The sequence below is a fragment of the Numenius arquata genome, chromosome 3 (genome assembly GCF_964106895.1).
Source record: "Numenius arquata chromosome 3, bNumArq3.hap1.1, whole genome shotgun sequence".
Lineage (NCBI taxonomy): Eukaryota > Metazoa > Chordata > Aves > Charadriiformes > Scolopacidae > Numenius > Numenius arquata.
The window spans coordinates 46,840,154-46,864,522 of record NC_133578.1 but is presented as its reverse complement, the minus strand read 5'-3'; the positions used below and the strand labels follow the sequence as shown (position 1 = coordinate 46,864,522).

Genomic DNA, 24,369 nt, shown 5'->3' with positions numbered 1-24,369 from the left:
CATGCCGACTGCGCCACACAGCTTGGTGTCATCAGCAAAGTTGCCGAGGGTGCACTCTATCCCACTGTCCATGTCTCCGACAAAGATGTTGAACAGCACTGGTCCCAGTACTGACCCCTGAGGAACTCCACTCGTCACTGGCTGCCACTTGGACATTGACCCGTTGACTGCAACTCTTTGAGTGCAGCCATCCAGCCAGTTCCTGATCCACCGAGTGGAATGATTTACATTTCACAGTCCCTTGATCACTGTACAAAAAATGATACTTGATTCCCTAATCATAAGACTGATGACCGGTATCGGTCTTGTGATTAGAGAATCAAGTATCATTTTTTGTGTTGGATAATAGGAAGTTTGCATGGGGCGATTTCTGTTAGCGCCAGCTAGTAGTAGTGCTGATCTTCTCAGCAGAAGAGGAGAAAACTGAAAACTGAACTGGGATTTAGAAAAGTTAGGCTCTTTTTTCTGCTCTATGATATGCTTCCGATAGCAGTAAAACCAGTTATGTTGAATAAAATATAAATGTATATCTAAGGGACTGAATTGCAAATGTTAGAGAAACTTAATTTTCATCTTTAGCTTTTGAAAGCTTATCTTTGCCACCTTAACTTTCTTATAGGTTTTCTTCATGCCATAAATACCTGAATTAACACAGTATTAAAGGAAGTCTTGTATTTCATCATTTCTTTTTTAGTCATTTCAGTACGAAAAACATCAGTGAGTGTATTCGAACCCTGTTTCCGGTGTAGAAAATTACTCAGTCGTATCTTTTGATCTTTGCTGGAGGAAGAACAAAAAAAGTTGGCTTGGTTTAGACAATTAGCTTAGACAATTAACTTAGATATTAGGTAAACAAGTTCAACTGTTAGGACAGTGAAACTCTGAGAGGGCTTACCTAGAGGCTGTTTAAAAAACGCTTTAAAATACAGGTTTCTTAAAAGCAAGTTAGGTAAGTATTTGTCAGGGTAAGAAGGTAAGACTGGAAGTCTCCTCCCACCTTAATTTTTCTGATTTTGGTCAAGCATTTAACAAGTGGCTGGTCATTAAAGAAGACTTGCTTTTGAGAGACTTTAAGGCAAGTACAGTAGAAAATGCAGCTTTCCAATACAGTAGGCACCAGTAAGCGCTTCCGCATTCCTGAAATAAACATTCCTGCATGCTGTGTTTAAAATACTGTCTTCGTTCCAAGATCTTACGTTCCCTTATAAGTGACCCAGATGGGTGAGTAGTACTCATAAATACAATCTCAAAGTAATCTGCTCAACTTCTTTTGTGAATGGCCATGAAATAATTAGGAGTGAGATGGGAAACCTTTGGCTGAAATACTGATACAGCTATTCCCAGAATTGATTCTGCCACCTCACTTTCATTTTGTGAATTTCTCCTTCCTTCCCATTTGCTCAATAATTGTTGGAAGAAGCTGAGGTGGTCAAATCATATGACCTTATCTCTAAAACAGTTTACTATCAGGCTTTGTTAAACTGTAACTTGAGTAAATACATATTTTCTGGCTCACCCAGTGCTTGCACTGTTAAACAAGAAATAACCTTGTGATGTGCCTTCTCAACTTCTGGCCCCCTAATTTCCTGGTTTTCTCATCTAGGCTATGAAGAAAAGTGCTTTTTACTGAAAAATGAATATACTACTTACAGCTTTGTACCTGAGTTGTTTTCTGTTCAAGCTAGAAAATGTAAAGAGAAAAAAAAAAAGCAAATAGAAAAACATGTGAACATCCAGTATCACCATCATATCGAAGTACTTGGTATGAGCCTACACACACATTATAGTTTAATTAAAATCTGACATTGCTTGACTGCTTGCATGTGCACGCATGCACAAAGCAGTTGACTCCTGAAAGGGAAGCTTTTTAAGAAGGTGTCTTGTTATCACTGAATGTATCAATGAGTCATTTCATAGAAGTTACTTAGATATCGAAATCAGGAAAATGTTGAAAACGCTGAAGAGTTATTAGCATAGAGTTATTTCTTTTTCCGTCACTTACTATGACACACTCTAGAAGCTTGAGTTACAGCAGTCTCACTCCCATGTGTTGGAGGATGGCATCTTTAAGACTACTGTACTGCTACACTGAGAAATCTAAGTATTTTTAGCCTTTCTGGAGATGCGGTTTAGTTACCTGTGTTTGGTAACTGCTAACCTGCATATTGCTGCACAACCCACGCAAGTACTGCACAAAGCCATTTGCTGTGAAACGTTATTTTGCCAACGCATGAACTAAGGACAAAATCCAGGTGTTTGGATGCTCAATTCTTTCATTTTATTAGTCCTCACTTTTTTATATTTTTTTTTGCACTTTATCGAATTTTCTACAAAATACTGGGTTTATAAGACATTTTTAGTCCAGTGTTACCTTCACACTTGTTATGTTTGCACATAAAATTTGGGTTGTAGTCAGAGTGATGCTTACACTGCAATATCAAATGACACAAGTGTTATTATGAGTTGTTCCTTTCCCATCACAAAGATGGATGAGCATGTATTTGACATGCAGATTATGATGATGGTATTCCAGGAGCATTCAGTAAATACTTCCTTAGCCTCTTCTCCAGTCCCTCCAGCAAAATTAATTTGGTTTCTTAAGTAAGGCTAAAACATTGGAATTACACCTGGTAAAGCTGGAAGAAAACCACTGAAATAATTGTTTGCAGCTAAATCTGTTCTCTGTGTCATTACACAACAAGTGCATGAGGAATTAACTGTTCACATAACGAAGGGGAACCCTTGGGCATCCCATAGCCGTGCTGCTATCGCCGTTGCATCAGCAAGGTTACGGTAGCTGCTGTCTTACCATTACCCCATCTCTGCAGGGGTGAGCCTGCCTGCGGGTCCCCTGCTGCCCTTCAGAAATCCTGCTGGTGCTTCTCTTGGCCACAAAAACTGCTCTTGAGGCAGAGAATCCAAAGCACAGACCAATCTAAGTCCTCTGCCAGGGGTTTCCAAATCCCGTCTAACAGTAATTGAAGTGCTGGCTGAACTGTAAAACTTCTGTGATTTCTTTCTGATTCTTACTGCAGTTGATGAAGCAAAGCCGTCATTCTTGCATTTATTTGCTGTTTTATTGAGTGTTGTGTGGCACGTTGCTAGAATGCTATGTTAAATAAATCTGACTTTTTAGACATTAAATTTTATGTATATTTATAGAAGTTTTATTTATGTACTATAAACAGTATGACTTTTCATATATTAAAATTACTCCCATGCAAAAAGTGGTATTTTAAGGTTTAGTTAAATTACTTCTATTTTGTCACGTCATGTTATTGGGGTGCTTTGATTTGTTTGAACCTGTTCTATCCATAGATGAAAGGCTAAACAAACCGATCCTTTATTGTAAAAGGAAAGTTAATTCAAGTATTTAAACATTTCCATTTAAGATTTTTTAATTACAGTGTGGAAGAAATAGTGACATAATTTAACTGTAATTTAACATGTCAGTTTAACTGACATAATTTTCTTTGTGTGTTGGTTGTGCACCCATCACTACTGAGTTTAAGTAAGTTCACCAGAATCACAGAATGATATGGGGTTGGAAGGGACCTCTGGAGATCACCTAGTCCAACCCCCTGCCAGAGCAGGTCCACCCAGAGCAGGTTGCACAGGAACGTGTCCAGGTGGGTTTTGAATGTCTCCAGAGAAGGAGACTCCACCACCTCCCTGGGCAGCCTCTTCCAGGGCTCTGCCATCCTCAAAGTAAAGAAGTTTCTCCTCATGTTTAGATGGAACTTCTTATATTCACGTTTGTGCCCATTTCCTCTTATCCTATCCCTGCGCACCACTGAAAAAAGACCAGCCCCATCCTCTTGACACCCTCCCTTGAAGTATTTATAAGCGTTGATCAGATCCCCCCTCACTCTTCTCTTCTCTAGACTAAAAAGACCCAACTCCCTCAGCCTTTCCTCATAAGAGAGATAAGAGACCTCGTAAGAGACCACCACACTTGCTTCTAAGTTTCTTCTAATAGTTCACTTAACTTTGTGGTTAATGCTGAAATGGGGCAGCGTGAGATGTCGTTAAGACGGGGTGTGAAAAGGTGCAAGTCCAACATGCTTACAGAACTTGGTAGATAGATGAAGTGCTGAAATACTGCCAGACTTACTAGAATTAAATTTAAGGCTTTGGTCCGTAAGCATTGTCATATGGTGGTGTGACAGTGCTGAACATATGTCTCTCCGTGGAAGGACGTATGCTGTGTGTCCTGGCTGCAGGTTCAGTTTCTGCAGGTGATAAATGGCCGAGCGGGTACAAAACATCAGTCTGGCAAAAACGTAAACCTGAGCCTGCCTCCTGGTGCTCAGCCGTGCTCTAGGCTCTGGGGGTGTTTTATCACCCGGGTAATCTGAGTTTATTCCCAAGTATAAGAGAAACTGAATTTGACCTGGGTGACTGAATGCCTAGTTTTGCCTCGTATAGTCATTATTGTTATAACTAACACCATCGCCTTGGAAAACGTTTTACTGCAGACGTGATCTTTTAAAATGTGTAAGTAAATTTTTTCAGAGTTGATAAAATATTTTAATGGAACTGACACATTAATATGCAGAATTGTTTATGTGTAGTTTTTTTCATTTTCCCTGTGTGAGAAAACTTTGTGAACGATTCTTTCCACCCCAAGAGTATTACAGGTTGCTTGGACCATCAATACTTTCCTTAAATCTTTTGTGGAGTACAATAAAGCTCCCTGTCCTTTTTATAGAGAGAGTGGTCGAATTTCACCCCCCATTTAAAATGTAGATAATACATTGTTTGGAGAAGTTTGTTTGAAAAGGTAGGTTAAGCTGGAGTGAGTCATCACCTCGGCGCTCGCTGTGTGTGTGCGTGTATTGGGAACTCGATACTGTGGGAAAGCTGCAAGGCACCTTCTGAGGTGATGGAAAAGAAATACTGTACCACAATTAGTTTTACTCACAAATAAGAATAGGATTTTGTTATCGTTATTAATTGCATCTTACCGTACTCCTCCAGAAGGAGAGCAATAGCAGGAGCTGAAATTCTTGAACGACAGAGAGAAAGAAAAGACTAACAAGTGAGAGGTACAGAAGCAGTCTTGAGATCTCTCTTACTTTTGCTAATAAATATAACCAAAAGCTCTGACTTCTGAGGTAGATGGAAGTGATAAGCAGGTCCCTTTTCAATGACAAGCTTATTTGAACATTGACTGGGGCAAACCTGTTCTTTGTTTTATTAGTATTACTGAGTCTTTAGTACAAAATTGGCATTTAAACCAAGGGCTGCCTTTACTACAAGACCAGTTTCTAACATTTCTGGTGCCCATTTTATTCCAGGCTTATAAACTATGAATTTTCCACTGGGTTCCATTTGCTTTAATGAAATCCCTCCAATGAGATACACTGGCAAAGCCTGTTGTCTTTTACGCTATCTGCCATGTAACTAGGTCCTCTTGATCTCAGTTAGCAATGGACAGAGGGATAGAGGGGTCCCAAATTGTCTTTATGTCCTTGTCTTCTCCAAGCAGAAGCAGGCAGGGTTCATATTGGCATTATCCTCAGTAGCTTAGAATCATAGAATGGTTTGGGTTGGAAGGGACCTTGAAGATCATCCAGTTCCAACCCCCCTGCCCTGGGCAGGGGCATCTCCACTAGAGCAGGTTGCTCAAAGCCCCATCCAGCCTGACCTTGTACCCCTCCAGGGATGGGGCAGCCACAACTTCCTTGGGCAACCTGTTCCAGTGTCTCACCACCCTCACAGGAAAGAATTTTTTCCTGATACCTGATCTAAATCTCCCCTGTTTCAGTTTAAAACCCTCGTCCTATATCTCCACTCCCTGATTCAGAGTCCCTCCCCATCTCTCCTGTAGCCCCTTCAGATACTGGAAGGCTGCTCTTAAGGTCTCCCCAGAGCCTTCTCTTCTCCAGGCTGAACAACCCCAACTCTTTCAGCCTGTCCTCACAGCAGAGGTGCTTCAGCCCTCTGATCATCTTCACTGCTCTCCTCTGGACCCGCTCCAATGGGTCCATGTTCTTCTTATGTTGGGGGCTCCAGAGCTGGACACAGTACTCCAGGTGGGGTCTCACCAGAGCGGAATAGAAGGGGAGAATCCCCTCCCTCGGGCTGGTGGCCACATTTGTTTCAGTTAAATGCTTGCACTGGCCATGGCCCTTGTGCAGGTGCATTTAGAGCTGGGTCAGGGAGCTGATGCAGAGGAAAACTGCCTTTTTTTTTTTCCCTTTTATTAGTCTTCAAATGGATCCAGTTCCTGATCAGGATGGCAAGCCAGAGAGCTTGCCCTGTCATAAGGCCAGCATCAGGAGTGGTCAGGTGGGGGTGAAGGAGGAAGGCTCAGACTGCCCCTTCAGCAGCTCAGCTTTGTGCTGGGTGAGTATGACCAGGCAGCTCAGAATCATAGAATCACAGAATGTTCATGGTTGGAAGGGACCTTTGAGATCGACTCCAACCATACACACACAAAAAAACCCCAACCCAACAATCTCGGGCACTAGAGCATGCCCTGAAGTGCCATGTCTACACGTTTCTTAAATACCTTCAGGGATGGTGACTCCACCACCTCCCTGGGCAGGCTGTGCCAGTGCCTGACCACCCTCTCAGTAAAGTAATTCTTCCTGATATCTAATCTAAACCTCCCCTGCCCCAACTTCAGACCATTTCCTCTGGTCCTGTCATTATTCCCTTGGGAGAAGAGGCCAACACCCCCCTCTCTACACCGTCCTTTCAGGGAGTTGTAGAGGGCAATGGGGTCTCTCAGCCTCCTCTTCTCCAAACTAAACATGCCCAGAAGTTCCATCCCCACAGACTCCAGTATCCCTGCTACATGCAGGGCAGAACAAAAATAAGAACTGCAAGTGAGTGCAACCTTCTCCTTCAGCTCTCAGAATTCAGCGCAGCAAAGTCAGTGCATGCACAGCCGCTACCACAGCTCTCTACAGCACAGTTCCTAGGAGTTTGAGGGTGGTAAGTTAAGCAGTCAAAGTTTTCAAGGCAGCTTGGGAGAAAGAAAGAGGGAGTAAAAGGTTAGAAATGGAAAACAAAAGAGGCTGGGGTGACCTGGAGAAGTGTATGGAAGGGTGATGGGTGGATGTGCTGGGCTGCTTTGCAAATATTTCCAAGACCACTCTGTTCTGTTCATGTGTACCACCGTTCTAAGTCTGCGGTAATTCATTGGCAGGATGTATTTAGTTTACTATTCCTGAACAGCTTCAAAACCTATTAAAATACAAAACTCGTTCCTACTTGTCAGAAACTAGAGGTGAACGTACTAAACATCCAATTGCAGTTTGCTGTAGAATGGCTTCCTGTGTTTATAAAAAGGCATGGTGCATTTTATAAGTGTTTGAAATATTTAGAGCCTGGAAATATCTTTTCTGTGTTTTTAAGAATATAAACATAACTGTTCAGTAGAATATTCTACAGGTAAAAGAAAAATGGGGAGGGAGCTTGAAGTCTATTCTGTAATTTTGCAGATAATTTGTGGGAAACCTTTCAGAGCTGCAAATAAATTCTGATTGAATAAGCGAAGATCCTCGCAGAATACTGCACGCAAAGGAGATGTGGACTTTTATTTTCTTAAGTAGTGAGCAGTTTGACAGTAGGGCTTGAAGATCGGGGCTTGGAGGCACTACAAAGGAGCTGCAGTGATGAATGAAGGAGATTGTGATCCCTAGTTTGAATATTTTTTGCATATTATCAAGGGTTGAGTGTAGAATGTACAGCAGTGGTAGGTAACAGAGAGAAAATGAGACAGCATCTTAACAGCTTCCCTTTTTCACTCCACTAATACAGGACAGTAGGGCAAGGTGCTTGGTCTTCTAGGAGTTGGTGGGAGCATTAGCTAGGAGCAAACGTTCTCACTGAATGCTTGTATCCTGTGACACCAGCTACAGAAACTTTTGGTAACTTTTTTTTTTTAAAGCAAATAAATGCTGATAAAGAGAAGCGAAGGAAATTAGATGGCAAGTCTCAGTTTAACTGCCTAAGTTCAGAGGAAAATAGGAAAAGTAGAGTAGAAATGCAAGTGTTGCATTCATATAGAAGAGTTATTGCTCTGAAAAAAGTCCAGCAATTGAGAGATGTTGCCTCCTTATTTTGTTCTATCTGTTCTTCATTATTTTGGCTGGGTTGGGTGTTTTTTAGCCTCAATTCAGCAACCACTTGTGCAGGCATATTGTGCAGCTATATATGTCGTCCCACAGAAATCAGTAAACTTATCCATGTCAGTGACATGGAGCAGAACTCTCTTAGAGAGTCTAAGCACTTAGCAAATATTTCAGGATTCATAGAATCTGTGATTCTGTGATTTGCTGTCTGTACATGTTTGCACAAAACCTAGTACAGTCACGCTCTCAAACTGGGCTGAGGATTTGGCAGTAACAAGGGGGAAAAAAAAGAAAACTCTCTAAAAATTGTATGTTTCTTATGTTTGACTGACTTAAACCATTTTTATCTTGTTTTTGTGAGCATTTAAATCAACTTCTTTCACTGAAGACTGTCAATGAGAATGAAAATATATTGTCCCTATGTGCACAGATTGTATTAAACAATTATTTTTATTCTTTCGTAATTTTTATTCGTGCATAGAATAGGTGAAACATTTTTCTTTCATCCAGTACCAAGCTCGAGTAAATGCTCTAACTTTGTTCAAGTATTCAGTTGTGTTTTATCTAAATAAGTCCTAGTTTGGACTTCATTCTTTGCCATCGCCTGTTTTCCAAGGTGATTGAGATGGAGGTATCAAGTTTATTCCATTTGCCAGGATCTCATGGCTATCGTGGGATGGACTAGGAAGGACACCCAAGTGGTGCCGTGCTGCCAGCAGAAGATGTTGGCGTCTGCTCACCTTGGGCCCCAGACACGGGCTGGTTTCTTGCAGTGCTGTGTCGTAGCCCTTCGCACCCTGAGTTGCAGCAGGACATGCTGGCTTAAGTGCAACTCTCAACTAGAGCTGACTCTTCCCATTCAAGTAGCAACTTGGGTCATTCAACTTGGGTCAATATAAGACCACCTGGGAATTGGAGCCTGCTTCAGAAATGTGCAGTCAGTCTGGATTTGGCAAGGGCTGGGCTAAACAAGAGCTAAAAACCCTTTCTTGTCCTTAGCTGACTCCCTGCAAAGGCACATTCACCGTGCCCCTCGGAGCTCCTGATATTGAGAGTCTAGTGCAGCCATATCGGCTCGGGCACCATAGAGAAGCAGTTTAGATCTGCGTGGTTTGGTAATCAAGATCTGCCCAGTAAAGGTGCTTGGGCTACCTCCACACCCACGGAGCCCTGCTGGAACTGGACTCTGCGTGCCTGAGCAAAGCCCTCTCTGCATTGAGCCTCCTAAAGTGGAAGTGCTGGACCAATATCTCCAAATCCAGAGTAAAATGCCGTGGGGACCTCTCCCAGATGATGCAGCTGGTTTGGTCCCTGTCCCCGCGGACAGGAGTTGCAGGAGCTCCTGTAACTGAGTTTCCTCTCTGGAGAAGGCACACAAAGGTGCCACTGTACGCTGTGAGCAGCAAATGTCATACTCTTTGTCTGACCTGCAACAGGTATGTCAAAACCTGCCTGCTTTGTTCCAGCACGTTCCCAGCGAGGTGGGTGTTTGAAAGGCTGATTGCAAGGCTGAGTTCTGTTCCAGATTTACATCTTTTGGCTCTGTTTTCCCCAAAGGAAGGGGATGTAATTTCAGACCCTTGGTTAAAGAATTAGAAATATTTGGGGAAACAGATAAGTCGCTGCTAATTGATTCCCTGGGCCGCTTGTTCCCAGTTTTGGAGGTAATGCTGGCATTAAAGATGAGGCGTGAAGCAGTCTGAGTTAATGGTCTCTGTCAGATGATTAGATTGCACTACACAGGTTGGGAAGGAGCAGCTGGAAAAAGGACAGGAAGAAAAAGAGAATATGGTGTTAGTAAGCATAACTTTAGAAAAAGAACTTACAGTTTCTTCCGATTTTTGCATGTAGCCAGGAACTTGAACATAATTAAATATCACTGGGCCAGGACAGTCCCACCACCAGAAAATACCTTCTATAGTGGAGGAGAAAATAGCGTTTTTCAATCCATCAGTAAAGAACTGATGGATTATTTAAATAGCTAATTAAGTAGGTCTTATAAAAACAAAATATAAATGCTCATTGGAAAGCAATGGTCTTTGCCCTCTCTGCAGAGGGTCTTTCTATAATCACTTGCTTCCATTGGGCTGGTTTTCATTGCTTTACAGCTTCAGTTTCATGATAGTGCAAGTTCCTGGTTCATATTCTCTTATGCTGCTCTCAGAGTGATTGACCCAATGTTCAGAAAAGCAGCACTTACTTGTACTTTTTTGTCTGATTTTTTCCCCCCTCCTTTTTAAACTTCACTTTGTTCATAATCAAAGCCCATGAATGCATTCCATCTTGTAGGAGAGAGTTAACTATCTGTAGTTCATAATTTCATGAATGAGATATACGTTGCAGTCATAATAATTTGTACTAAAGGGAAAAGTAGACCCAGAGTCCTCACACTGTTTGATGAAAAGTAGATATATGTGTGTAGCACCTAAAGAAATCCTTCCTGGTAAAAATAAAACCAGGCTAAAGCAGTAATGTGGGAGAAACTTAACCCTTTTCACTGGGTTTGGAGAAGTAGCTGATAACCGCTGTGGCTGTTTGACTCCCTTGTTCAGATTAAAAAATAAATTAAAGGAAGGAGGAAGGGAATGAAAGAGCATTTCCTTACTAGGCAGTCACATAAGCTATTGTCTGTGAACTGCCCGCCCCCATCTCTTTCACACAGGCGCACACACACACACGCACACAAAAAGCCAGTTCTGTGTCCTTCTGAGCACACAGATGTTCCTCTTGGCATCCCTACAGTATGGATAGGTTTTTTCGCAGGCACAGAATGTGAGGCTTCTTTGTTGGAGACAAAGTGTTGCCTGTGGTGGGAATTGCTTCAGTGATGGGAAAGTATCGTAATGTATTGTTGGATTACTGTGGTTTTTTTCACCAGTAGAGACAGTACATTAAAGTAGCTTTGTGGGCAGTGAATTGTTTGAGCCAAGGCTGGCTAATAGCACTCTCTCCTTGGCAAGCAGTCGTACAAGGTATGGTTGGCATAGTTTGGACAGTCACGGGGTTTTTCCCAGGCACGGGCAGCGGTTCTGCTGCCTTGAGTAGAAGTCTTGCCAGCCATATTTGGTGAGCTAAAAAAAAGTGGTCTGACTGTGAGGATAGAGCTGTCGTACTTTCAGCTCTTAATTCTTTAATTGTATGAAGATCTGATACCATACAAGCTGCTTTCTAAATCCTTTTTAAGACAGCTGTTCTGTGTTTTCTATATAATGGTTCTCAGATAACAGCTTAAAATTAAAAACTAATAGCATTAAGTGTTTGCCTGAGCTTTCATACAGAAAAGGAAATAGCCCTTTCAAATCGTTTGTTGTGCTACAGCCCGTCAGAGAACATGGTGCTTCTTTGAGCACAGCTGATGGTGTTGCCAACCTACAGCTCTGACTCCAGCTCTTCTGTTCCTGATGGTGTCGAGCAAGAGAAACACAGATCTGTCAGCTGGGGTCTAGATAAAGTTCCTTTTGTCCATATCATATTATTTTTTACCTCCATTTCTGAAATACACACAGATTTTGTCATGACTTTAACTCTTTTGGTTGGCAGTTTTATACCCTTATAATAAATATGTTCTGGTGTGAAAGATCTGCTCATACAGATCCAGTTGAAAGATTGCACAGTTTAAAAGGGAGAAAATGACATAGGACTCCATTTCAAAATGGCTCTAGAAAGAGCTTATAGATGAAAAATTCCTTGAAGAAGCTGCTTGTAGGGAGAATTTGGAGGTGAGACTATGGATGAGAAAGTTATCTGACTCTCTATGATAACCATTCATTATTTTGTTTCTCAGTTTGCTTCTCTAATGACAGAAGAGTTCCTTCCTTTTTGCCCAGATATTTTTATCTATCTCTAGGTTCCTCACTGTGGAGAAAGATGTAATGATTTAATTTTCTGTGGAGCTTTCATCTTCCCACATCTATTAAAAAAAGAACCACAGCCTCATTTGGTATGTGTTTTCTCAGTCCATTTGTGTACCATGTTTAATGAGAACTTACCAGTGTTTCTGTATCGACCAAAAGATGATCAAGTGCTTATAAAAGAATGTATAAGCCGAACAAGTAGGTGGGGAAGATGGTTCTTCTTCTGGTGCAATGTCATGGCAGTTGTTGGCGGTTCATTTCTAGGTATTCTCCACGTATTGGATGCAGATCTATTGCCACAAATAGACCTACTTTTCACTATTCTTAAATAAGCTTTTTTTCAGCCCATAGGCCTATTTCTTTTTTATCTCTTCAGTTTCACTGAATTGCTTAGATTATGCTTACTGTAAGCTTTTTCCTCTTCTTTCACTCCTCCTTTTAAAACTATAAGCATGCTCCTGTTTCTGTATCAGTGTCTCTTGAACAGAATTTCCTTTGGAAACCCTTCTTACCCTTCTGCTGCCTTTGCCTTCAGGAACCCAGGACACGTTCTGCTGCTGTACCCAGCAGCTTGGAGCTTTTTTCCGAGCTTTCACTGGAGGTCCCTCTTTGTCTACTTCCAACCTGCAACTGCCATTTTTGCCGTATGTCTCTTTTGATACATATCCAACTGTTCATTTCTTCTTTATTGCCTCAAAAACTATTTTTTTCTGACATTCCTTCTAAGTTCCTTTTGATAGTTATATTCAGTGATTGTCTATATTTCCTTAACCTCATGCATTATAGCATAAGTATAACCTTTGTAATTTCTAATCTTTTAATAGTGTCTGGTAATACTTTGTTTCATGCTATTTTGTATGTTTTTTGCCTCCCTTCAGTATTTCTAAAAGCTACCCTTAGCAGTCTGAGCTCACTCCTGACGTTGTGGTTTGCAACAGGTCAGTGGCTTGCTAGGTGAGCTGTCTCACTGTTAACTCCTTGCCTAGACTGACCGTGTTCTTCATGGATATTCTTTATACGTTTTTCTGTTTACAGGAGCACAGTGACCTCTTTTTCATCAAAAAGTCTCTTCAGTATTAGTCCGTATTGTTCATACATAATGTAAGGAGCTCAGATTGTTCTTGGGACATTCAGATTAAATGGACACTAGCAAGGAATTGAAACCTAAAGAACTATTATTTGACATGCCTTACCATGTTGGGTAATGTTCTCTGGTATTTAAATGCAGGCATATATTCTAGATTTGCCACTCAGTGATGCTTCAAGATGGTTTGTGTGCCCTGGAAATAGTTAAGTTTATAATGTGTTGTTACAGCGGTGCTTTTTCCCTGCGAGATCTCATTTTATCTTCTTTCAGCTTTGCCAGACCGTAGTGTTGATATTGTCAGATATTTTTAGCTAAAATCTTTGATTACTTATTCATGGAGTGTCTTGCAGTTGTCTGAGCAATCTGCATATGCTGCATCTTATAGACCAATGTTAGGTAAATATGACTTGACTTTTGCCACGGGTGAACAGTAAGAGTGACTGAGGAAGCCAGAGGGCAGATGTTACAGGCAGTGCTTTTGTGTAAGCACCAACAGCCAAAAGGAAAATTGGGGAAAGACATGGGAACAGGAAGGTTCAGGGAGAATTATACTGTTCAGCAGTCCTCCTTCAGCCTTAGTTGATAGATAAAGGGAACCCATATGGTACCTCCAGCTCCTCTTGTCTTGGAGTCCCATCCAGTTCTTCCTCCTTTTCACTCAAGCCCACCAACTCTCACCACCCCAGTATTCTCCACAGACCTCACCCCCACTCTCCAAAGTTGTATTTTTCAACCTGTATCTCTCCCAGACCTCACTCTTCCCGTCCCAGTCTTTCTCTGAGACCCCAAACCATTAGTGCCCAGCCTTCACCCATCCTTAGCATCTTTTCCATCTCTCCTGTTGGATTCACGTGGAACTGAGAGTTCAGGTATCTGCTTCAGCTGTTCAGCAGCTCTGTTTTCTGTCTGTTTGTATATGCCAATAGCCCTTATATTAATGTGGTTACCAGCACTTACTCTCAATGGATTAGGTATTCTAGTCTCCCCACCCGTCTTCTGCATCCGGTTCTCCCCAGAGAAGAACGCATCCACTCTATAGTTATGATGGGGTTTAAAGACAAAGAACGGACACGGCCGGTACTTACCGTCAGCGCTAATGGGAGCGTTAGAGCAGGGTTAGAAGATGTGTCTGCAAAAACCTGCTGACAGTGTGTGAATTATCCTGGCTTGCTGAAGTTTTTCCTGCATGACAGCTTCTCCAAGCTGTACAAAGCTTGAGAGTTGAGCACCGAGGCCGGGCAGGTTTTTAAACGTGTTGTCATTGCTCACATAGCTAGTGTCATTACCCAGACAGCAAGGGGGAGGAAAAGTCTGACTTGAATTTTGGTAATAAGCCATCTCTGGATTACCAAAACCTACTACTTTTAATCCCTTATAAGAGACCTGCCAGGATGGCTGGTGCAAGGGGGCTGGAGTCGGCGGAGTGAGGAAACTGAGAAGCACTGCAAGAAAAAAAGCTGCCTGAACTTAGTTGGTACCAGTGAAAGAGAAACCTGCAATGGGGTAAGAAACTGAGAGGAGAATGAGGTTGGCTGGGCACATGGGCTGGGACGAGGGTCAGTGAGGAGGCAGTAAGTAAGAGAGAAGAAAAAATGTCTAATAGCTTTTCCTGTGGTAGAAAAAAAAACCATAGAAATACTTGGTCGGAGATCCCAGGGGGGACAGTGAGAGGTCAGAGGAGGAGTGGTGATCAGGGAAAAGGAGTAAGGGTAGAAAGAGCAAAATTTGAGAGCACGTGGATGAAAAGGGACACTAGAACAGTATTGTGGAAACTGAAATTTGGAGGGCTGAGGATTTGAGACTTTGTACGTGAAAAGGATCTGACTCAGAGAAGGTCCCAGCATGGGAAAGGGAAGGGACTGGAACTGAGATGAACATCACTTGCAGACAGACGGACAGAAGAGTATCTGCTAGAGCATGCTTTGCATGAGTTTGTTTGCTTTTTTTCACTTGGGTACTTTTTTCTTTCATCTTTTAAGCAGCTTGTCTGGCTTCTGGTGGCCATGAACATGAAGGGCTGTGGGTTTTTTTAACATTTTGTAGTATGATTGGCTGAATTTTTTATATATTTAAGTATGTGATAATCTTTATTTTTTAGTATTTCGTAAGTTCCAAAGCAATATTTTAATGAAAATATTTTATTGCATAGTTTAAATAGCAGGAAAAAACAAAAAACAATTTGTACTAAAGACTCAGATTTCTTTTTTTTTCATTCCTTTAGAGTGATCTTTCCTCTCAAGTTAAAGGATATGTTTTACGTTATAGACTGAGAAAGCAACTGGCATAAATTACTGTATGATGACCTGACTATATCTGATACAAGTTCTTAGATGACAGGAGCCACCTATTGCAAGTTTCATTTGTCAAAGCTTACCTTGCCGTGCTACAAAGAAAAGGTTATACCGTTCATCTTTGATGTGATATGAAGTACATTTAAAAATATAGATTATTCTGTGGATTCCTCCTCTACAAAGGGAAGATCCTGTCCCAAAAGTTTTAGTGAATACAAATTCATTCTTGTGAAGACTGCAGCAAAAATTGCAACAAGATTTTTTTTGTCTGTTCTAGTAAATATTGGGTACTTTGGGTTTTATCTAAATTGAACACAAATATGTTATTTCTTAGAAGTTTTTCACAACTAGGGAGTTCTGCTGAGAGTCTGAATGTCCATACTGAGTGGAACAAAATTGGATTTAAATATTGGTCACCTTTCACTGTCTATTTTTGCTGTCATAGAAAAAAATGCCGTTGATTAATGACGTCATTGTAATCCAAGACCTTAACAGTGTCTTCACAGTGGTTTGCTCAGCGCTTTTCCATGACAATCACAAAACAATTCTTGTCAGACTTTGCATTTACCTGCTTTTAGCTATAAGTATGAAAACTTCCACGTTTCATTCGCCGATGTCTGTGACACTTTTGCTGGGCTGCCAGTCGTCTCAATAGCCAGCAGCGGACACCCAGGGAAGGGTGACAAAGTCCCTGAACTTGGGTCCTGCAGAGTGAAGATGCCGGGGCTTGACTTACGGTTCTGGGCAGCTTCGTAAGCAAAAATGGAGTTAATATTTTACCCCCTAATGATGGGGAGACCCCAAAACCGTGCTCTTTCTGGTCTCTTTGGTAGTTCTCTTCCCACCAAGTGTCAGTACGCGCAGTGATGGTAGTGTGTGTGCTTGCTTCTGTAAGCTCCTGTTGGCCAGGGCTACATTCAACTTCTTCAGGGTATTTTGCACATCAGGCTCTAGCTAATATCCCCAAACTCTTCCTGGTATTCATTTCAGATTTCTGCTTTAGCAGTGGTCAGAGCAAAGTGGGGTTTAGCTTTGGACTTCCTCGGGTGGGTAAGGCACCTGTTAGTTTTAAGGGTGCTGCCATAGGCTCTGCTTAGACGCTGTTGTTTGAAAACACAAGATGACAATGGGCTGTTCTTTAAGCTGATGGTTTCACACAGGCTTATGGCATTCTGCTAAATGCTTCCAAGAATGTAAGAGGCTTTCATCTGCTTTTATCTAGCAGAGTATCTAGATCTCTGCTTGTATCTAACAGAGTACAGCCTTTTTTCCTTGTGAAAGGATGGCTTTGACACAAGGAGCAAAAATATCCTGAAAAATTATTAAGCAGGTGTCACAAACGGTAAATGTTCAGAAGAAATGAGAGCATGTTTGCTTGCTTAGCTCATGGAAAGAGGAAAACAAATTAAACGGGAAACAAATGCAGCTGAAGTGGCAATGGGTTGGTGAGTAATGAGAAGATCACCTTTTCTAATGGAAAATAACCAGCAGCCCTGGAGCATTTTTTGCAGAGAACAGAGGTGCTTTGAAAATCCTGTTTTGAGCATCCATTCTTCAGTTGAATGACTGGGCGCTGTGGTAAAAAAATAATGGATGAATAAAATTTGAGACGAAGGAACCTTCAGGTCATCTCTCAGGACTTCACGGAGTCAGGAGACATGACGTTGCAGCACGTTATCCTGAACTGAACTAACACATCTGTTTTGATATCTCTTCAGCTGAAGCCATCAATGGCTAAAAGTCTCAGTGCTTGGAGTTTTTTTCTGCTGGTTCATCAATATTATTAGCAAAATTGTGATTCTCATTCGCATTTGTTGGACTTCACTTCTTTTCCTGCCGTTACATTCTTTTCACAGATAGCTTTAAGCACCTTTTAATACCAGTGTTTTCTTTCTGTAAAGCTACAGAAAGCTTAATCTTCTTAATAACTTAACGGATTGAGATCTTTACATGTTTATTCATTTTATGCATGTTCTTTGTCCTCTCTTTAATAGCCTTTAAAGAAAGGTGGGCAGCAGGGTACTATACACTTTTCTAGTATCTCTCTTGCCACCCCATGTTCTGCTCCGTGCAGAATTCACACTACCTTTCTACTGCCACTTTCTGTGGCCTTGCTCATACGTACAAAGCTAGGATTTGGTCTTTTTGCCCCAGCATTGCCTAGGAGCTCGTACAGAGAGCAGGTTGTATGTGTTATGAATGCTATATCGAGCTGCTGGAAGCAGGATCACCGTCCCCCCGTTACTAGATGTGCAATGTGTACCTCGCTGGGAAAAGCCACTTTAGCAAAATGTAGATCACTGCGTAAAACTATGCTGCCTTCAACTTGAGAGCAATCTGCTAATCTCTGTCTCATCTGTATTTCTGTTGAACAAGAATTTTCTGTATATTGTCAGAGAGTGGGGGGTGGCTGGGGAGTGGTGTGTTCTCGCTGAGCGCCGTGGCTGTAGGACATCCGAGGGTGTTCTGTACAAAACTCATGTACATCTGTGCCAGGGTAGCTCCTTAAGCTGGTCTGACAGCCTCCCATTCCTGAAAAAGTTGAGACCAGTATAGGCTTGGGAAGCATCTGTGAATGTTTCAAAACATTTTTGAGAAAAAAAAGATTAATTGTTCTGGACACAGCTTTGTCTCTCCCCAGCTGCACTGCTTTGCTGGTGGCTGTGGTCAGTTAGAGTTGGGCTTACTCTCTGGGGGTGCATTGGGGCTTCAGTACCACTAGTGAGGAGGTACAGGGTGATTTTGAGTGGATTTGAACAAAAATGAACAAAAATGAATTGGTGAACAAAAAATGTGGAGGAAAAGCGATGGTGGAATTAACTTCGTTACCTTTTTTGTTGTAATTTGTTTCTGGGGTTGATAATGTGATGTCTTCCACATAAAACAAAGGAACTGAAACAATTAAGAATCTTAAACTGTTCTGTACCGTACTCTGTTAAGGCACTGAAACAAAACCTTGTGAATAACAGATCTGAAAAAAACACTTTGAAATTCTCACAGTACAAAAATGAAAGACATCAAGACTTCTCTTGGCATTCTCTGAGAGTACCACGGGAAGCAACGGAGACTAAAAACCAGTAAAGAAATAGAGAGAATGTAAGCTAAAGTACTCCATTTGTCTGAAAATAGCTGTCCTGTATTTTTGTAGTATGGAATAAACGGAATCAGTGAATACATTTTTCAAATGAGTGGGAAACACTAGTCAAGACCTGGTAAGACTCAACCATTTCGGTGATGGCGTTGTTATTTTTGTAGCACTGTTTCCAATAGAAGGGTTGTTGCTTTAAATTTTAAAATAATAACTTGAGTAGTTTTAAGAGGAAAAGGACTGCTTGCTGATTTGTGATCCCATGCAGTTTTACATATTGGGTAGTTTAACAAAATGCTTTAATGTTTACATCTATAATTTAGAGTTTGAATCAAATTCTTGATGCAGTGTAGCAATGAGGATGCTTCCTCTACGTGTGAAATTGCACACCTGAAAAACTACTGCCCCATTTTCTTGGTAGCAAATGGTATAATTAGGATCAAAAAAACGTTTTTAGTTATAGCCTCCTTGTTTTTACATGCTCACTGCTTTCCGAGTTAACGTCCTTTGTAAACCTTTTGCTGTAGCCTGAAATGACTTTTAAATTAAAAAAGAACATTTCCTCCCCAGCTTTCTTGAAAGTTAGCAAGAGCTGAAATACGTCATTCCATACCCTCTCCCTCCAATTTTATTATGTAAAAATATTTTGTGGGAGCAAGGAGGGCCTGTTTATACATATGTTTTAAGGGGACATAGTAAAATTACTTACTTCTTTAAAATTAGAAGGTTAAGATCTCGAGTGAAGAGTTTGGAGCTTTTTGGCTGTTTCCTTTAATTTATTAGTAAGACTTTGAGAGATTTAAAGCTTCAGTGCAAAAGTGACAGAATTAGGACAGGGACCGAATTGCAATAAACGGGGTGCAGGCAGTCGGAAGGAAGCTTCCAAGTTGCTTAAGTTTGGGAGTGCATCCTGTGCTATTTGTGTGTGTTCAGCAAAGACCTACTTTATATCAGTTAAGAGACAGTAGTTTGGTATTTGCATGCAAATGTAAAAGGCCCTGCTTTTAACACAATAAGAGGACACATCCTTTAATTTTTGTATTTGCTTTTAAAGTTTCTTTAAGCAGCGGTAGCAAGGCTGAACTGTCTGCTTTCTCTGTGCTCTTACCTATTGTATCGTACTGGTGGTGCACGGTTGTACAGACTTAGGGTTCAAATAAGAAAAAAGATTTTCATCTTGCTTCTTTTCAAATTATTTTCCATGACAGTCCAAAAATTACGAAGAGCACTGAAACAGTTCTTCAGGTTGCCTCCAACTTAAAGTCGTCTTCTGAAGTGGACGTTTGAGGAAAGGTGTGCCTGTACCCAGTGCTTTGCCCGCTCCAGAAGAGATGGAGAGAAGCCTGCCAAGCACTCATTCAAACTAGAGGAAGCATTTTGGAGCTCATTGGTCCTTGGCTGAAGTTCAAAAGAGGGTTTCTAGTGGGTGCGTCTGTGGGCGCTTTCCCAACACGGGCCTGAGATGGGCTCACAGCTCAGCAACAGCAGCTGGTGGATTCCCATCTCTGAAGCTGGGTGTTCGGTGAGGTCCTTCCATGCAACACTGATGTTCCCAAAGGGTTAGAACTGGTAGCTCTTGTAAATAAATTTGATAGAACAAGGGAAAACTTTGAATCTACTTGCAAAATAATTGTTTAAAGTTCTGTGGAATATTCCTGTACCTTCACTTATGTATGCAACCAAGCTACCTTTGTCTACTTCAAAGTGAACTTAATACTCTTACCTGGCAATAGGAAGCAGTAGTAGGGCAACACATGCATCCTTGACAAACCCCGTGCTTGGGGGTTGGGCAAAGGTTAATGGTTCCTGGTCATGAGATAGGATGATCTTGAATACCAGCATTGTTACTTAAAAATAAAGCAAGTCCTTTTGCAAAATGGAGTAGACAGTTTCTTTCCTTTTATGCTGGTGTCCTGTGTCTCCTAGGACACTGTTCCTGAAAATAATAAAATGCCTGCTTTGTTTCTGGATCCTGCTTCAAGCTTCTGCTTTAACCCTGGGATAGTTTATCTGTTTTAAGAATAAATACCTTTGTGGATAGAATATGCTTACTACGCATAGAGCAACCTATCATTTCCTCTGGCTCTAAATGTGGTGGATAGACCATCACTGCACATCGCGTTCGTGTTTCTGCTTTTTCTAAATCTTCCACTTCTCATTTATTCTAAAGAGTGTTAGCTCTAATGTTTATATTCACACAAATTGGCAGTTATATCAGCTCCTTAAAGTGCTGTTCTTCAAGATCTCTTTGGAAGCAGATGTGCTGTGACTGGAAAACCTTCTTTAATAATTAAATATGATTAAAGCATCTGGAATCTGAGCTGCTGAAGCAGCATTGAAGATTGTGGTGCTTTTTACAAAAATACAATTGGTTGGATTTTGCATTACAAATATATGCTAAATTGTGTCTGGAAATTTGAGCAAAGTTCTCTGCAAACTGTACAATGAGTAAAGTCTTTGTAATGCTAAAATTGGGGGAGTCATGCTTAAGATTATTCATTTGTCATTAAATCAGATTTATTAATCATGAGAAGTACAGTTCTTTCACAGATTCTCCTCATTGACTTTCCTGGTTCTAAAAGGCACTTTTACAGATTTTATTAGAAAGAAATAGTTTTATCTATTCACTTGCAAAACACTTACCACTGTGGTCTAGCAGCCAACCCAGAATGAACTGTTGCATCATGAAAGCATTATTTTGTATTTCAGTTACCAAGATGGAACTCAATATCTCTGCTACTCCACGCTGTGGAATAGGCAGAAGACTTCTAATTCAATAGAACCTCGTTCGGTTCCATCTTCTGTAGAAAAGTGCTGGACCCTGAAGCCAGTTTTCACAATAACGCCCTGCTTTCTGTTACTGGTGAGCTGCGTTTCCTCTAGGAGAAAGGAGAGAAGTAAAAGGCAGAGGGATTGCTGATCTTTAAAATTTGTCACAGAACCACTAGTTTTAGTATTATGTTTTATTAGGTTAAAAATGTGTCCTTCATCTTTTTACAAGCAGCACGGAATGTCGTCACTTACAGATCTGAGTTTAGTGTCACTCAGGCTGTAACGGTTTTATGCAGTCTTTACTTTTCAGAGACTTTTTCCTCTTCTGTGTCTCTACTCTTTACCATTTCCTTCATTTCTACACTATTTGCCTACAGTGTTTCCAGTGTTTTCTTGTCACCTGCTTTTCCATTTATCCTCTCCTTCTTATATTCCCAAGCCATGTTTTTTTCCCATTGTAGGGTGTCAGCCCCTGCTTTTCTGTTTCCATAGACTATTTCTCCCTGTCAGATATCTTTCTCTGCCTCTCAAAAATTAATTTCTCTCTCTTATTTATTTTTTTTTAAATTTATCTTTTCTCATGCCCCATCTACTCCTCACATGCATTGATAAAGGCAGAAAAGTCTGATAATTTATGCCAAAGATAGTATTAGGGGTCCGGATAACTTTATGATTGAATGCTAACCCATCTAGCCTGTGGCTATCAATAAGGTAAAGGGTGGGTTCACGCTAGAGAATTTTCTCTAGATTTTTCTCATATACCCAAATGTCTAAAATCAATAGTCAGCTGACATCTTCATTTAAGGTTCTTCAACTGCTGGCTGCTGGAAGGAGTGGGGAGCTTTCCTCTTCATTCCCCTTCTTAGCTCAAAACATCCTGACTTCTTTGGAGAACTTGCTCTTCTAAATAAGCCTAACAAATCTCGGAAAATACCATCCATTTTTAAGATCTTATGCATTGTGTTTTAATTTTGTTTTGCCCTTGCCTTGCCTCTCTGAAATGTTGCACATTAGCTTTCATGAATTGCTGTCATCAATTGTGAAACTGTTGTGTTTTGAAATGCAAGTATTTATTTTAGAAAGAGACAGAATTGACGTTTTCTAGCTATTCAGGTAACAACCAAACATCAGCTCTTCTCTGTCTTTGGTAGCTGTGCCTTACTCTTCGCTGCAACAGTGGTTACTCATGGTTTGGGCGGATGAAGGACTTCAGTTTCATGTTTTTAAGAAAACGTGCAGTATTTTCACTGTGCTGATTCCTGTAGATCACCCCAGGATTCATTGGGATCAGTCTTGGCAGAAACCTTGCTCACCAAAGGACCCAGTGTATCTACTTGTTCAGAGTGGAGGCGTCAAATGGTCTTCCTTTGCGGTTTGTAACGTAACCGAGTCGACTGCCCAGGATTAACCAAGAGCCACAGGAAATTAATGGAAGACAGAACTGAGAGAAAATGGGGAAGATGCCCAGCATCTTTTCTTACAATGTTTAGTTTTCCAAAAGGATCTTGGTTTGATGTGCTGAAGGAAGTCGAAACCCAGTTGCCGGTTTGCTCCACGCTGGCAAACAGCGGTCAGGCAGTAAAGGTTGTCTGCCCGGGCTGAAGGTGAAAATGGGCAAGGTGGAAATGCCTTCAACCTGACTTCCCTGCTACATTTTCTCCAGTCCATCACTGGAGAATGTTTCAAACTTTCTTTTGCTTTTGCTCAGGGTGGTCAAGCTTGAGGCATCTTCAGCTCTTGATGCTTTGATTAGACAAAAACTGGGTATGGCTTGAACTTTCGGAAGAAGAATCATCCTCAGCTTTATTGCTGGACTTTGATCAGTCGCTCTCCAGGTGCATTATAAAAGATGCTGGTATTTAAAAAATCTTTGCTAGTTTGGCATGGCCATCTTGACACAGGGTGTTGGTTTTTTTTAAACATGTTGAATGCTGGCATCTTCTGACTTAAAAGGAATAAGAAAGAAAAAAAAAGAGCGTCAAACAATAAAACTCAACCCCGTAGGCAGACTGTTTCATTACAATAGTTGTGGGGTTTCTTTTTAATTATATGTGGTAAAAAACTTGCAGATGATATGCACTCTTTGGAGGAGGGGATAAGAGAAGAAAAGTTCCGTTGCCTGAGGCCCAGAGTTGGAAATATAAACCATAGTTAGCTGGCATTATACTTTTTGATAATAGCAATGTCACCAGTGATCTAATGACGACTTGTCTTCCCTTTTAATGATATGTTATCCTGCAGATACTTGTGCGCATGATAGCAGATGATACAGTAAAATATTTTGATGTAAGACACAAATAGTTTCCTCTATAATAACTGCTTTTCTGTTGAGCCTGCATTCCCTCAGCAGGATCTGGTGGTGTCTGCTCTTCCATGGGAAGGGCTGTATCAGCAGAGGTTGGCTCTGTGGTGGTACAGAGCGTGCCCCAGCAGTTTTAGTGGGGATGAATTACAGCATTGGACTTCATTGCAGCACATTGGTTTTTTATGGGGCTGCAGCCTTAGGAGATGCCAGACCGTCGCTTAACAAAACTTACCTTCTTCCCCCCTCTCCCCTTTTCTTTACAGAAAATATCAGAGAGGAACCCGAGTACGCCTGAGGCTGCTGGATCTTGAACTCACATCTAGATTCTTGGGTGCAACAACTGATACAACATTGCTGGAAGCCGATGCGGTGCTTTTAGGGCTTGCGGCAAGCAAGCAAGCAAAGCAGGAGTAAGTTTCATGTAAATAAATGCACTTTGTGCTCTATAGCAAATGATACAAATGAAATGTTTCCTCAGGAAATAAAGGAAAAGTTTCTGTCCTCTTGGTCATGTAAATAATGAGATCAATAAAAGACAATAAGCGCATCCTACCTGATTCTTGCTCCATTTTTATTCACTCATCTTTCTAGCTCTAGATTTAAATGTGAAAGGTTAACAGAGCTTCTGTAGGTAGTATTAGTTGAATGTTTGCCTATTCTTACATAGAAAATGCCAGAGTTCGTCTTTCCATCCCAAAGGGATGTTGATCTAAGACATTGTACTTCCATGGAGGAAGTCCAAACTTGCTCTCATGGTGCTCCTTCCTGTATGGTGTTTCATACATAACGTATCAACGTCAAGGGTTGCTGATTTCCAAGTTGCAGTGCAGAATGTTTACTGCAAATATTGGTTTTAATATCTATTGTAATACATCATGCTTTTAT

At 41.1% G+C, this 24,369-nt stretch overlaps 1 protein-coding gene across 1 annotated transcript in view; it reads left to right on the top strand.

Annotated features, from left to right (window-relative positions):
- The window catches only part of MRPS28 (mitochondrial ribosomal protein S28), an 87,395-nt gene extending 63,360 nt beyond the window's left edge, over window positions 1–24,035 (top strand). The window contains exon 3 of the mRNA XM_074144790.1: window positions 23,748–24,035. Coding sequence (XP_074000891.1) covers window positions 23,748–23,898 — 151 coding nt within the window. The 3' untranslated portion in view covers window positions 23,899–24,035. The remainder of the gene's footprint in view (window positions 1–23,747) is intronic.
- Window positions 24,036–24,369: the final 334 nt, after the last annotated feature.